This window comes from Cnephaeus nilssonii (genome assembly GCF_951640355.1).
Source record: "Cnephaeus nilssonii genome assembly, chromosome: 11".
Taxonomy (NCBI): Eukaryota; Metazoa; Chordata; class Mammalia; order Chiroptera; family Vespertilionidae; genus Cnephaeus; species Cnephaeus nilssonii.
Window position 1 is genome coordinate 92,201,356 of NC_137082.1, and position 12,542 is coordinate 92,213,897.

The 12,542-nt window shown below is 57.6% G+C and overlaps 1 protein-coding gene across 3 annotated transcripts in view; it reads left to right on the forward strand.

The window, feature by feature from the left end:
• The window catches only part of KCTD1 (potassium channel tetramerization domain containing 1), a 136,678-nt gene that overhangs the window by 70,986 nt on the left and 53,150 nt on the right, over positions 1–12,542 (forward strand). Inside the window, exon 1 of one of the 3 annotated variants that reach the window (XM_079784488.1) lies at positions 594–1,376. The exons of 1 other annotated variant lie outside the window; for it this stretch is intronic. Coding sequence is in view for 1 of the 2 variants with exons in the window: in XM_079784486.1 (XP_079640612.1) it covers positions 2,022–3,560 (1,539 nt within the window). In the remaining variant the exon portion in view is untranslated. Of the gene's footprint in view, positions 1–593; positions 1,377–2,006; positions 3,561–12,542 lie in introns of those variants that run through there. One more of the 3 variants, XM_079784486.1, reaches the window with a different exon arrangement.

Here is a 12,542-nt window from a genome sequence, read left to right on the forward strand (position 1 = left end):
TGTGTGTGTGTGTGGGGGGGGGGGTGGCAATGGACAAGACTCCGCGGTTGAACTGCACAGAAGTGGGGCAGGGAGGCAGAGCCGGGAGCTGGCGAGGCTGCCTCCCGGGAGGCCGGCCCGGGCCCGTCGGGCTCCTGGGACCTCGTTCCGTGGGTCTCCCGGGCCCCTGGGCTCGGAGCGGCCCGCACTGCCGGGGACCCTCGGGCTGCGGGAGGAGGAGAAAGGACGGACGCCGTCCCTCGGCTCCGGAGGTGGCCGGGCTGTGCGGCCGAAGGCAGCAGCCGAGCTCCGGGGCGGCTCCGGGGGCGCTGCCCGGGGCCCGGACCGCGGGAGGCGGCGACGCCTGGGCGCGCGGAGCTGGGCGCGCCGGGGGCGGGCGCTCGGCTGGAAGTGGGGCAGCGTCTCCCCTGGGAACGCGGGGCCCGGCGAGCTGTCTGGCCGCCTTTCCAGTTCCGCAGGTGCCCGCCCCCGTGCGCCGAAGGCAGCGCAGCCCCGAGGGCGGAACCGATGGCGGTTGGCAAACTTGGAAGGAGAACGCGCCCCGGACCCGAAAGGCTGGAACAGGGACGCAGCGGGGGCGGCCGAGACCCAAGTTCACCCTTCCCGCCCGCCCGCCCTTAGGGCCTTAGGGCCGGCCGTGGCTCTCCGGTCCAGCTCCCACCGGGCCGGGCGCTCGCCAGCGGGAGTGGTGCCAGTGTGCTCCGAAACCGGGAGGGCGGAGGCCGGGGCCGGCGGGGAGGGTCCCCCGGGGTCCCGAGCGCCTCTCTCTCCGCACCTCCCCTCCCTCCCGCCCGCCCCTCCCCGTCTCGCTCTCTCGCTGCCTCCCCGGGCCGGCGGGACCCGCGCGGACTTGCCCCGGACCTGCGGGGAGCGCCCCGGGTCCTGGATGACAGCTTGAAAGCGGCTGTTGGAAAAGTCGAAAGGGATGAGGCGGACGCGGGGCGTGTTTCGCTCCTTTGCTGGAGTCGAAAAGGGCGCTGGGAGCTGCGCGCTGGCCCCAGGCCCCCGCGCCTCGCCGCCAGCAAGTAGGTGGGGGAGCCGCCGCCAGCCCCGTCCCGCTCCCAAGCCTCGCCCGCTGCAGCGCCCTGGCCGCGGGCGCAGAGAGGGTGCGGGGCCCGCCGCGCCGCCTCCACCCAGCTCATTACCCTGCCTGCGCCGCTCCGCTCCGGGCGGCCCCAGACCCGGGCCTCTCCGCGCGGCACCGCGGCCCGCCCGGCGCAGCCGCCTCCCCGCACCCCGGCTCCGGGGGGCCATGAGGGGGCGGCGGAAGGGGCACTGCTCCTCGGGCATTACTTAGAGAAGCCGGACCGCCCCGCCCTCCCGCCCGCCCGCCCGCCCTCTCTCCCGCCCGGGCCCGCGCGCCACTCCGCCAGAGGGTAAGTTGGGAGTGTTTCACCCCCTCCGACAGCTCTCCCTCCCCTTTCTCCCCCCGCCCCCCCATCAAAGTTTTTCGGGAGAGTGGGGAGATGGGTGGGGGAGGAAGAGGGTCCAGCCAGCCTCCGTCCGTCCTCCCCCGCTCCCGGTCTAACTTTCCCCACCGCCGCTCCATCCCCCGCGCGTCGCTGCCCCCGCGGAGCCGCGCTGCGAGCTGACAATTGGAGCGCGGCTCCTTTAAGAGCCCGGCTGTGCCTCCCGGTAGCTGAAGGTCATTAAACACAAAAGCGCTCGGCGCTGCGGTCCAATATAGCGCATGCGCCCTGCCCGGGGACTGGCAGGGAGACGGCAATATGGCGAGAATGCCTGGCCGCGGGGACTGGAGCACCAGCGCGGGCGGCAGCGCCACCGCCGCCGCCGAGAACAATGGGGAGCGGGGCGAGGGCGAGCGCCGGGCGCGGGGTCGGGGGCGCCGCCGCGGCCGCCCGCACGACTGCAGCGCGGGCGAGGAGGAGGAGGAGGAGGAGGAGGAAGAAGAAGAGGAGGACGAGATCCAGGAGGTGCAGATAACGGGGGACGAGGAGGAGGAGGAGGACGGAGGCGGGGGTCTGGAGGAGGAGGACGAGGAGGAGGAGGAGGAGGAGGAGATGGGGCTGGACTGGGATGAGCGCCTGGAGCCCGAGGACTCGGCCGGGGAGGAGCTGGAGCCGGAGCCGGAGCCGGTCCGTAGGATCGATATGGACCAGGGCGCCGCGCTGGAGCCCGAGGCGCCGCCGCGGCTGCTGCCGGCCCGCGCCCGCGGCGCGCCTCCCGGGGACGGCGCGGAGCCGGACCCCGACGGGCTGCAGCGCCCCGAGCGGGCCCGGCTGAGCGAGAACACCCGGCTGGCCACCCGCTACGCCGTGCGCATCTTCCGGGAGTACCTGAGCGAGAAGGCGCAGAGCCCCGACTTCGAGACCATGGACAAGGGGGCGCTGTGCCGCGTGCTGCGCTCCTTCTACGCCGAGGCGCGCTCCAAGAGCGGCCAGCTCTACAGCAAGTCGTCGCTCATCAGCATCCGCAGCTCCCTCAACCGCTACCTCAACGAGCCGCCCTACTGCCGCACGCTCGACCTCACCAAGGACCCCGAGCTGCGCAGCGCCAACCTGACGCTGGCCGCCGTCATCCGCAAGCTGGAGGAGCAGGGCGCGGGGCCCGTGGTGCAGAAGCAGGCCATCACGCGCGCCGACCTGCGCAAGCTCTACACGTCCAGCGTGTTCGGCGCCGGCACGCCCTTCGGGCTGCTCAACAAGGTCTGGTTCGAGACGTGCATGTACTTCTGCACGCGCGGCCGCGAGAACCAGCGCGAGCTGGAGGAGGACTCCTTCGGGCTGGCCATGGACGAGGACGGCCGCAAGTTCGTCTACTTCAAGTCCCTGGGGCCCTACCACAAGTCGCGCTCGTCGTCCTGGAGCAAGAAGCGCGCCGAGAGCAGCGACGAGGAGAACCTGCCGCGCATGTACGAGACGGGCACCGAGTTCTGCCCCTACGCCAGCTTCGTCAAGTACCTGTCCAAGCGCAACCCGCTGTGCAAGGCGTTCTTCCAGCGGCCGCGGGACCACTGCAGCGAGGGCGACGTGACCTGGTACGAGAACAAAGCCATCGGCAAGAACCTGCTGGGCACCCGCATGCAGATGCTCTCCAAGGCGGCCAAGCTCTCCAAGACCTACACCAACCACTGCATCGGCGCCGTCTCCATCGCCACGCTCAACAGCATCGCGGGCATCGGCACCAAACTGGGCGCGCCCGCGCTGCAGGGCTGCTACGCCGAGGCCCTGAACGGGGCGGCTCGCCACCACCCCCACCACCACCACCACCACCCCCCGACGCACCCCTCCCACCACCGCCCCCCGCCGCCCTCGCTGGGGAGCACCTATGCGCTCCCCAAAGACGGCCTGGTCGCGCCCGACGTGAAATCCGAGGCTGCGCCCAAGCGCGCCCTGTACGAGTCGGTGTTCGCGCCCGGGGACCTCTGCGGCCCCTCTTCGCCCAAGAGACTCTGCCTCCGCCCCTCGGAGCCTGTGGACGCGGCGGTGGTGGTGGTTTCCGTGAAACACGACCCCCTGCCTCTCCTCCCGGAAGCCAACGGGCACCGAAGCACCGGTTCTCCCACCGCAGTCTCACCTGCTATCGCTCCCCCCGCCCAGGTAACCACCCTCCGCTCTGCATGCGCTGCTGCTTTGGGGTCCCTTGGAGGCTAACCGGTGCTCGTGCGGGGCTGGGTTGGGGCGAGTTTGGAAAAAGCAGCGAGTACGGGGACTCAGATTCGGTTTCGCCCCAGGAGCTGAACTCGCGGTGCTTTTCAGGAAAGCTCACACCTGGCCTTGAGAGGGGTGAGAGGGCCGAGCCCCAATAACCCCGCCGGCACCGCTGCAAAGTTTGCAGAACAAAAGGGTGCGCTCGCCCACAGCCCCTCTCCGTGGAAGGCAGGGGGTGCGGGGATAGGGCACGTCTAAAGGAAAGCAGTGACCTAGAATATGTGTGCATAAAGTAACCATGAAGATACTCCATCGCACATTCACCGTAACTTGTGAAGTTAGAGCACCAGTTATACATTAGGAGAAAGAAAGCATGCCAAGCCCACTTCCTGGAAGGAGGCGGGGAGTGGGGGGCCGGCTGCCGAGTGCCAGCAGCACGTAGTTGAATGTAAAGTGACGTTTGGGGTGTCCTGAACATAAACTAAAGTCGCTGTTGAAGTCACTGTTAGGTGGAAAGGAGACCGGCCTGGAGCAGTGGCCCTGTGGGCACCGAGCATTGCTGTCTTTCCCAGCCCCGGGAGCTCTGGATGGGGGAGGGGGGCAGGTAAGACGTGTGAATATCGGGGATTAAGACACACAGCACAGGATGCCGCAGGAACCCCAAAGGAAGGGTCCTGGCCCGGAAGCTGAGCCCCCTCGGGCAAATCGGTTCACCTCGCTGGGCTTCATCAAAGATCAGGGCAGTGTTTTTGTTTTGTTTTGTTTTGTATAGCAAAGGTGGAGATTTATTGAAGAACAAATTCAGACCCCCCCCACGTGGGGAGGGGGGGAGAGTCCCCCAGGGCAGTGTTTTAACATTAGAAATACTTAATTCTCCGCAGCACCCCATTCTAGGTCGAGGGGGGCGGGTGGCTCAGGTGGAGGCTGCTTGTCTTGGGGTTTTCCCTGGAGGAATCTGTTCGCATTATTCCAGTGGCATTTATCTCGGAGACTCTGCTCTCCAAGCCAGAACCCGGAGGGAGGGCTCTGGGGAGGGCTCTGGGGCCGGGCCCTGCCCTGCCGGCAGGAGCAGCCACCAGAGGTTTACAGCGGCCCGCCCTGCCACGGAGCAGAGGAGAATCTGGGTCCTGGGTCTGCCAGTGTGGTGCAGGCCCTCCAAGGAGCAGATGTCAGGTACCTCTGTGCTTTTTCCAAAGTGGAAATTCCAGTTCTGGACAGACTGACCCTTTCAAACATTTACCAGCGAATCGGAGAGCCTCAAGGCCAACTGAGAGAGAGGCTGTGGACGGTACTATAAACACCCAAGTCCTCTAAACCAGCGAGGCCTGTGGGCCGTGTGTCTTCCTCTCTGTACTCCTAGTGTGCGGGGCACATTTCTGACCGGCCCCGAGGTTGGCCTAGGGCAGGGTGGGGAACTTTCTTTCTGCCAAAGGCCATCTGGATATTTATAACCTCATTCACGGGCCGTACAAAATTACCAGCTTAGAAATTGGCCTGCTATATTTGGTCAGACATTGAACGAACTCCCCCCTAATGCCTTGGCAGGGCCAGACCAAAGGATTTCTCAGGCCTTATATGGCCCACGGGCCGATATTTCCTACCCCTGTTTTAAGGAGGAGAATTTTTTCTCTTTGGAGAATTTGGGTTTGCTTTTTCTTTGAAAGCAAAAATAAATGTTCACATTTCTTCTACTAAAGTAAAAACCCTTAAAATGTCCTGGTTCAGAATAGCCTCAGATTAAGAATTGAAAGCTTACGAGAGTTTACTAAAGTGTACATCTGCTCGGAAGAATAAAGAAACAGTTCGTCTCCACGCATCTGTCTGCTGGTTTCTCGACACCAGTGTCATTACAGAATCATGACCTAAGGACCCCCCCACCCCCACCCCCCCGCGACGATTCGGCCGGGTTTGTTTAGCTGGCTTGCTTTTGTTTTAAGGAAAGCAGTCTCTGTTACAGTCTTTTATTTTAACTGAGGCAGACACATCCGTTCTGTAAACCTGAAGACTAATTCTTTGCTTTTTCTTGAGTTGTCAGTTAGCTCCCAAGTTAAGCATGAACGTGAGTATCCATATACTGGTTATCTCATTCCCGTGGCTCTCGAACTAAGTCCCCTGTAGTTAAAAATACGACAGAAAGTTGTTCTCTTTGCACATATTTAACAGTCAGCTTCTCACTTACGTTCGAGTTAGTTTTTAGAAATCCGCAGTAAGAAACGTACAGGCACTCTGCAGTAAGCACTGTGGAACTCGCTGTATGAGGTCCGAGTATTCTAAGCCTAACCCGCATGTTTCCGTAAAAAGCTGCGATTAAACTTTCCCTGCGTCCACCTGGTAAAGTCACGGGAGCAGCTGAGGTCCAGGGCATCTCCTGGGACTGATGCCTGGCCCACGGCATAGCTCCAGGCGGCTCCCTCCTCGGGCTGGCCATGAACCCCCGGGCAATGCCAGGTGCCTGTCTGGTCCGGTCCTCGGTACTTCATTATCCACACGGGCCGTCTAACCTCACTCCTGACGGGACCCCGCGTGCCGTGTCCCCAGAGTCCACTGGTGCCCATGTTGTTCTGGACTTCTCGCTAATCCCGCCACACCCTGGTGCTTTAGTTCCCTTCCGACATTGCGAGCGTCTCAAAAGATGAGGAGCCTGTTCCTTGTCAGGGGTGGGGACCCTTGTTTCTGCCGAGGGCCATTTGGATAGTTATAAGATCATTCGAGGGCCATACGGAATCCCATCCACTTAAAACTAGCCTGCTGTGTCTGGTCAAACATTTAATGAACTCCCCCCTCAGGTCGGCCGGGCCAGACCAAAGGATTTCAGGGGCCTCATGCGGCCCGAAGGCCAGACGTTCCCCACCCCTGCATTTAAATGCATTGACTCTTTTTACCTCTTGAGCACATTTTAGTAAGTGAGTGACGTATGGGACTGGCTGAAAAATTAATGTGCTTGAGGATTAACAAAGATGATGGAGTTTGTGATTTTTTACTCACGTGAAGTGCCTGGGTTTTGTTTTTCATTGGGGGGGCGTGGGGGAGGGGGTGATGGTTGCTCTAACTGATGCACTCTTTAATTCTTCCTCTTGTTCAATGTCAAGGGTAGGTTTAGTTCCCTTTCCCCCCCACGAGCTGTTGTCATCTAAGATGGTCCAGTTACGGGTGCAACTTCGCAGCTCCCAGGTGGCGATCACGTGGTCCATTTCTCACAAGGGGCATTTTCAGAGGTTCATTGGGCCTATTCTGCATCCTCCTGGCGGCTCTCTGCATCTCCACAGCGTTTTTCCTGCCTCGGAGAACAGTCCTTCCGTTTGGAGGACGGAGGTTTCTAACGGCGGTCTTGATCCCTTAACGCACACGAATACAGAACGCTCCCCGGAGCTTAGGTGTTAAATGCCATCGTGCCGTCGCCTAAGGGTGTGAGCGGGAGCTCCCCGAAATGCACGTGGAAGCGCTCGCCAGCTTGTGACAGCGCTGCACGTCAGCCGCACTCACTTGACCCTAACCCAGATTATTTCCAGAAATACTTCCAAGGAATTCCGGAAGGGGAAAGTCAATTAGTGGGAAGATCCCGGAGTCGGCGGGGCATGCCCGCTGCTTCTGTGTCCTTGTCTTCACGGGGGGCCGAGCTGGAAATGGGAGCGGCCTCCCGGTGGGGTGGGGTGGGGTGGGGTGTGCGTCCTTCCTGACTCACCCTGGAGCAGCCAGTGCCGATGGCCCGGGAGGCCGGTCTTACTCGGTCCCGTCCCGGTGCTGCGGCGTGGGAGGGAGAAGGAGCATTCCATCCATTCATGGGACAGTTTTGTTTGGCATTTGAAGAGGAGGCAAGAGGGGTACTCCTTTCTACTTACAGATGGATACGGCTGGGCTGGTGTGGCCCAGTGGTTGAGCGTCGACCTACAAATGGGGAGGTCACGGTTTGATTCCTGGTACCTGGGTTGCAGACTTGATCTCCAATAGGGGGTGTGCAGGAGGCAGCCGATCAGTGATTCTCTCTCATCATTGATGTTTCTCTCTCTCTCTCTCCCTTCCTCTCTGAAGTCAGTAAAAATGTATTTTAAATATATATGTGTGTGTGTGTGTGTGTATACTTTTTTAAAAAATGGATACAGACTTTTATAAATGTGAAAGGAGTAGTGTGTTTAACAGCTGCAGCTAGTGTAAGAACTTTTTTACAATGATTATCTGGAGCTTATTAGGATAACTGCTCTGTTTAAAATGGATATTTTCCTGATTTTTTTTATTGATTTTAAAATATATTTTTATTGATTTTTTTGTAGAGAGAGAGGAAGGGAGAGGGATAGTGAGAAAAACATCATTGATCAGGAGGGGGCAGCCCACCAGGGATTGAGCCTGCAACCCGGGCATGTGCCCTGACCAGGAATCGAACCAGCAACCTCTTGGTTCCTGGGTCGACGCTCAACCACTGAGCCACACCAGCCAGGCCCTGACTTTTGAAATGTTAGTTTGTGGCTACACTTCTTTTTCTGCTGCGGGAATGTTTGCTCTGCTTTAAGGAAAGTTCACATCGGTGGAGAAACTAAACTCATTAACATGAAGTATGTAACTTCTTTCCTTCATTCGGAAAGCAGTGACTGAGCATCTGCTCACCTGGTTCTTGTACCAGGGATCTCTGTAAATTCTCTGTTCCCTACTTGGCAAGTAGTCTCATTGGCAAGGTTTTGGCCTCATTAAATATCAAAACTAGATAAAAATAAAGAAAGTTAAAAGGTAATGTCTTACAACAGTCATTTTGGGTGGACATCTGTACCTTCACTCTTGCATAGTGCAGTCTGTACTCAGGTGTATTATTTTAAATGGATGTAAACCCACATCTGTGTCCGCTCACTATCGGTTAAATCCGATCCAAGAAATAGAAAAGGAAGTATTTGCTGCCAGAGCAGAAAGGAAATGCCGTTTATCCGAACCTTGAGTCCTGTGTCGCCCTGATGTGGATCTGGCTCCCCTGACAAATGCCGCGCACAAGGCCCTTCAGGTCTTCTCCCTGCACACGGACCTGCGGCCCGCACAGCCCCCCGCCCCGCACAGCCCCCCGCCCCGCACAGCCCCCTGCCCCGCACAGCCCCCGCCCCACACAGCCCCCCGCCCCGCAGGACCAGCGCGGCGGGCTGGGCGAGGGCGGCGGGAACATGTGCGCCCGGGAAGGCTGACAGATTTAAGGGAGAACCAGGTAGCGCTCCTGGGAAAAAAGGAAAGGAATTTGGAGAGGAATGCTGACGGGTGACAGAGATAAATGTTGCTTGTGAGTAATTCACTTACCAAATTACAATGTCAAGACCAGTTGGGCAGATTGTAATCACCAGTTTCTCCATGTTTCGCTCCTTGTCTCCTGTCTGGTTGACCCAGGTGACGCAGGTGTCCCCCCATTTCAGCCACACCCTCCCTCTCAGCGCCGCGGCTGCGACCTCCGACCTCCGGAGATAAGCGCGACTCCCTCCGGCAGTTCTGAGGTCACCGTCCCACCTTCGGGCCGATTCTGCGGCGATGAGGCAGATGGAGGGAAATCGTTACTAATAACCAAGATGGACCTCGGGCTTTATTGCTCTCTTTCGAACTCTTTGAGCTGCAGGGTTAGATCCGTGGTCGGCAAACCGCGGCTCACGAGCCACCTGCGGCTCTTTGGGCCCTTGAGGGTGGCTCTTCCACAAATTCCCACGGCCGGGGCGAGTCTGTTTTGAAGAAGTGGCGTTAGAAGAAGTTCAAGTTTAAAAAGTTTGGCTCTCCAAAGACATTTCAGTCGTTGTCCTGTTGATATTTGGCTCTGCTGACTAATGAGTTTGCCGACCGCTGGGCTAGATAATTTTGTGCCGCGGGCTTTAAGGTGGTCCCCCTGCCGGCGGCCTCCGCACCGTTTGGGAGCTTATCGATGATGTAGAATCTCTCCAGTCTGTCCCCTGAACCCAGTCTAACAAGATTCCCAGGCGATTGGCGCGCACAGAACATCTGGATGAGCAGTGGCCTCTGGTCTCAGCCCTTCGAGGCGTTCAGGTGGTTACTTCCACTTTCCAACGGAGGAGACCCCGGTGAACGGGTGCTGGCTCACTCCCTTCAGGCCTGGCACCTGGTGGGCCACCATGTCGAGCCTCTGCTTTTGAATCCATGGTTTGTTGATTCCAAGGTTCTTATCCCCTGTTCCAATAAAAGAACGCAGCGAGGAGAAGGTGACATCACAGACTCGTATCCCTGCCTTCCCTGTGTTTCTAGCGCCGCGTAAGAAGAGAAAACGCGTTAAGACTCAGGGAAAGCCCAGCCGGTGTGGGTCGGGGGTTGAGTGTCGATCTAGGAACCAGGAGGTCACGGTTTGCTTCTTGGTTGGGGCACAGGCCCGGGCTGTGGGCTTGATCCCCAGTGTGGGACATGCAGGAGGCAGCTGATCAGTGATTCCCATCATTGATGTTTCTATCTCTAACTATATTTAACTAAAAAAAACCCACACAGAATAAAATTAAAAAGCAGAAAACAGAAAAGAATATAATTGACCCTTGAACAATGCGGGGGGGTTAGGGGCATCTCTCTCCCCCCCTCATCCTCCCTCCACAATCAAAAATTCATGAGTAACTTTTGACTCTCCAAAAAACTTCACTACTAATGGCCAGCTGTTAGCTGGAAGCCTTACTGATGACATAGGCAGGCGATGAACACATTTTGTATGTTACCTGTGTTACACACAATGAAGTAAGCTGGAGAAAAGCACGTGTGCGTAAGGACGTCATCAGAGGAGATATATTTACCGTCTTTATTGGAAACGGTCCGCACGGAGCGGGCCCCGCAGCTCAGCCCCGAGCTGTTGGAGGGTGCGCTGTGCTTTTGCTGTTGGACCCGTCTCCGTCTGGCTGTGTGTGGTCCGGACCTTGCTGGGCCTGGGGCCTGTAACTGCCTCTGCTGAGGAGCCTGTCTCATCACCGTCCAGAGCAGCCAGACCCTGGCCTGACTCAGTGGGCCCCGGGCTGCCCTGGGCCCAGCGGCCCTCGGTCAGCGGGGACAGAGGCCAGGCCTGGGTCTGTGGTCCTCGGGGCCTCATGAGTTGCGATTTGAAAAGTGCGTTAAAAACGTTTTCTGTCACATCATTGTCTTAGCACAGAATGGTTTTTGTGTGTGTTTTATTATTATTATTATTTTAAGTTTCTTTATTGATTAAGGTATTACATATGTGTCCTTATTCCCCCATTACCCCCCTGTTATCTGTGTCCATTGATTAGTCTCATATGCATGCATACAAGTCCTTTGGTTGATCTCTCCCCCTTACCCCCACTTCCCTGAGGTTTGACGTTCTGATTGAAGTTTCTCTGTCTCTGGATCTGTTTTTGTTCATCAGTTTATGTTGTTCATTAGATTCCACAAATGAGTGCGATCATGTGGTATTTATCTTTCTCTGCCTGGCTTATTTCACTTAGCACAATGCTCTCCATCTCCATCCATGCTGTTGCAAATGGTAAGAAGTCCTTCTTTTTTACCGCAGCGTAGTATTCCATTGTGTAGATGTACCACAGTTTTCTAATCCACTCCTCTGCTGATGGGCACTTAGGCTGTGTCCAAATCTCAGCTATGGTGAATTGTGCTGCTGTGGACATAGGGGTGCGAGAACACCTGGTCTGATGCACGAGCCCTGGTCTCAGTCTTCCTTCTCTGGGACTATCTGGTCCTTCTCCTGGGGCGTCCATGTTCTCCTAATAGAGGGGGACTCCCAGGAGCCCCAGGCGCCCTGGTTCCCCCGGGCCCCGCCCTCTCAGTTACGTCAGAAGGCCCGCCCTGTGGGTGCTTAATTTACCCCAAATCTCGTTGCCCTCTCCTCCGCTTTTCTCTAAGATTTGCACGTGCCCGGCCCAGGCGGCCCTGGTCCACCCCTGGCTCAGGGCTCCTGCTTCTCCTCGAGGAGCCGGTGCTGCAGGTGGAGGGAGGCCGGTGGGCACAGCTGCGGCCCAGACTCCAGCGGATTCACAGAAGTGACATTAGAATGAAATCAGAGGCTTTTCACAAGAGATTAGGTTTTATCTGGAACGGTTTGGGACTGAGCGAGCAGCCATAATATTGGGGTCTTAAAACATGAGGACAGTTGTTACAGCAATTACTGTGGTGAAGTCTAATGTCCGTGTTCTGGGAGGAGGGCCTGTGTTTGGCGAGATCCTGTGTTGTGGTATTTGTTGCTCCCTGAGGCCTAATTGGGCGGTAATTTTCCAATTCGTGACTTTGTCTTGGAGATGATACGAGGCAACAGGAGTTCCACTCAGAGTCGGTGTGTGCTCATATGTGCTTTGAATAGACCGCAGAATCCGGGTCACTGGTGGGTGCTGGAAGCAGCATTGCTGACCACGGAACCCCCTTATGCCGCGGCGTGGTCTCTTACGGAACAGAAGTGATGGACAGGACGCTGCAGGACTCATCCCCTCCAATTTAGTTTGCCCTTCAAATAGGCACAGTGTTCAGCCACTGCAGCCCTAATAGGATAGCTTCGTGGGCTTTTAATGCTGTTAATTAATAATTCATCGCTTTGATTAATAATGCTATTCATTTTATTAAGGCAGCTTATCTGGAATGTCATTTTCCACTTTGTGACATTCTTTCTGACAAAAACCACGCGGGGGTAGATTTCCCATGTCCCATCTTGAACACACACCTCATGGTTTTCTACTCCAGAAGGAGAGACTGGTAGAATACTTATCCCATTGATGTGAGGTAGCAGTTCACAAACGTGTTGCTGCGGAAACACGCAGGCGTAGACACAAGCACGGTAAGATGTTAGGGAGCTGAGGGTGCCGGCTTCGTGGTGTTCGTTCACATGCTGGTTTTGTATGATCACCAGTGGGACGTCCACAGAGCTGGTGCGTTCACTGTTTTCCTGCCGGGCTGTGTTAGGAGGCAAGGGGGGACGGGAGAGTTCCAGGTACGGGTCGCAGGTTATTTTTAAGTTTTTGAACAGGATCA